This window comes from Zea mays, chromosome 9 (genome assembly GCF_902167145.1).
Source record: "Zea mays cultivar B73 chromosome 9, Zm-B73-REFERENCE-NAM-5.0, whole genome shotgun sequence".
Classification (NCBI taxonomy): Eukaryota; Viridiplantae; Streptophyta; class Magnoliopsida; order Poales; family Poaceae; genus Zea; species Zea mays.
Window position 1 is genome coordinate 97,782,767 of NC_050104.1, and position 2,413 is coordinate 97,785,179.

The 2,413-nt window shown below is 44.1% G+C and overlaps 1 protein-coding gene across 1 annotated transcript; it reads left to right on the top strand.

Annotated features, from left to right (window-relative positions):
* Positions 1 to 670: 670 nt before the first annotated feature.
* Positions 671 to 2,009, top strand: LOC103638711 (protein JOKA2-like). Its single transcript, XM_008661549.2, has 2 exons — positions 671 to 764; positions 1,659 to 2,009. The coding sequence occupies exons 1-2, from the start codon at positions 685 to 687 to the stop codon at positions 1,939 to 1,941; spliced, it is 363 nt and encodes a 120-aa protein (XP_008659771.1). The 5' UTR covers positions 671 to 684; the 3' UTR covers positions 1,942 to 2,009.
* Positions 2,010 to 2,413: the final 404 nt, after the last annotated feature.

Genomic DNA, 2,413 nt, shown 5'->3' on the forward strand with positions numbered 1-2,413 from the left:
CTCGAAGCTGAGCAGTTCATAGTTGATCTTCCTGGTGTACCAGACACTGTCCGGTGGCACACCGGACAGTCCGGTGCGCCAGACCAGGGCAGCCTTCGGTTGGTTTTGCTCCTTTCTTTTTGAACCCTATCTTGGACCTTTTCTTGGTTTGTGTTGAACCTTTGACACCTGTAGAACTTATAATCTAGAGCAAACTAGTTAGTCCAATTATTTGTGTTGGGCAATTCAACCACCAAAATCATTTAGGAAAAGGTTTGACCCTATTTCCCTTTCACCAAGAAACTTTAAAGGGATTCTTAAGACGGGCTCAAAACGAGTTCGAATCTCTACTAATCCTTAAGACAATACTGTAGACTTGGCACAACCATGCCCCCGCCCCTATCCCGACCGTCCGATTGCCGAATCCACCCCCGCATACCTCATCTGCCATCCATTCTCGCTCCCGCCCTCGACCCGCCGCCATGCGTGCAGCCGCCTCCGCCCAACAACCATGCGGGATCCTCGCCCAACAGCCATGCGCGCCGACTACGCCTCCACCGGATCCAGCCTTCCTATAGTCATCCTGTCATCCAACAGGGATCCCGGCCACATAGAGTTTCGCCCGAATCGATCGCCGATTGACTCCGCTAGGGTTCGGCCCGATCGTCGCTTCGTCCTCTCGGCTCCCGCGGGGACCCCGCCGAGATGTCTGACCGGAGCTCGCCGGCTGTGCCGACGTTCTTCCTTTTGGCCCGCAGGCCGAGGCGTGGGACGTCACCTTCAAGGTGAGGCATCCGATCGATTTTTCTTTCTTTCTTTACTACACTCCTTTGCGATATGGGGACGACACTCGGTAGTGGCGTGAGGTGAGGTAAATCGCGTTAGTTTAGTTGTAGGGTTTGATCGCTTCAGGGGGGACCAGGGGTTGGGCTTTCCGTGTTGAACCGTCAATCGGACGTAGTAGTAGTGCGGATTCGGGGTTTGATCGATGGAAAGAGGGGTTGTCCGCACTCTTGGTGTGGTTATAGGGTTTTGCGATTTGTTTGTCTGTGTAGGCCTGTTTCGTCTCGAGGAGTAGATTTTCATTGCTACTAACAATCCCTATGTGGTTTGGTGAACACGTATTTTGGTCTGTATATGGTTTAAACGTGAAGACTATGGTAGTGTGAGACCATGATTTGGATCCTTTTCTGTGGCATTATAGTTAAAATCGTGAGGATGCACCTATATCTATCTTTTAGCGCTTAGGGTATTGTTATAGACGAGATCCCCTCTTTGGGCTCTAAAAATAGCAAGAAAAAGACATCTTTTGGGCAAGTTAATGTCCTGTATTATTCTGAACGAGATATGTTTACTTTCTTATAAGTTTGATGTTTTGGTCTGGAATATGGTTGCGTTCATCTTCCAATTAGTGTGTTTGCAGTATGTGTTGGTGTAGTTTCTCTGTGGGCATTTTGTGGCCACAGAAATGATAGATTTTAAGAAAGGTTTAGGCAGAAGGGTACCTTAAGTGTTGTCCAGTACAAAGTAACAATTTGTAGCACTTGTTTCTTTTCTTTTGTTTGATTATATGAAATTTCGGCCATGTAATTGTTTCAAAATAATAAGATCGAATAGTGTTGCACACTACTTCCCAGTCCTATGTATACTTATAAGATTTTTCCTCTTTGATATTTCAGGTCAAATATGGTGATACACTTAAAAGGTTTTATGGTTGTGTCAATGGGAATCATTTTTTACATGAATTTATCTACTCTATGGGCGAGGATTGATACTGCCTTTAAGTTTGGTCCTGATGTTGACTTTGTTCTGACTTACACCGATGAGGATGGTGATATTGTCATGATAGATGATGATGATGACTTGCGTGATGCAGCTCTCCGTCAGAAATTAAACCCTTTCAGGATTACTGTTCAACTGAAGAAAAATCAACCAACTGCAAAAAAGATACTTCTGCCTTAGGATTCGAAAGCATTAAGCAAACAAGATGTTCAAGCCTACACACATACACTCCCCTGATTTTATATGAAAATTCCCTGTCTTCACTGTGGCCTAAGAGGCTTGTGAACATCTCAAGCAGAATCAAAAGTCAAAGCAAATATGTCTTGAGTTTTCTTCTTTTTGGTTAATTCCCTTTCTGTTTTTTTGTCAACGTGTTTCAGTATTTAGCTAATAGTGAATGGGAGAAGGGTTGAGTTTTGGAGCCGGTGCATGCAAATCATATACCAGGTTTATGCTATAATGTTTTCCTTATGAAGAATTAAATATTTGTGTGTGTTTATATTGTGAATCATCTCTATTTGTTTGTTTACTCGTGCCTTGACTCTTAAATACAGATAGGATGTGCAATGCAATGTTACCAATGCATATTGTGCCATGATGGAGACGCGCTGCCTGTACACTTGAGCTTTTCTCCTATTTAAGCTCAGGGCAG

What these genes read in the sequence shown, in the direction of transcription:
- LOC103638711 (XM_008661549.2), top strand. Translation starts at nt 685, where the DNA reads ATGTCTGACCGGAGCTCGCCGGCTGTGCCGACGTTCTTCCTTTTGGCC. An exon ending in CGTGGGACGTCACCTTCAAG is followed by an intron (nt 765 to 1,658) that starts GTGAGGCATCCG and finishes TTGATATTTCAG; the next exon opens with GTCAAATATGGTGATACACT.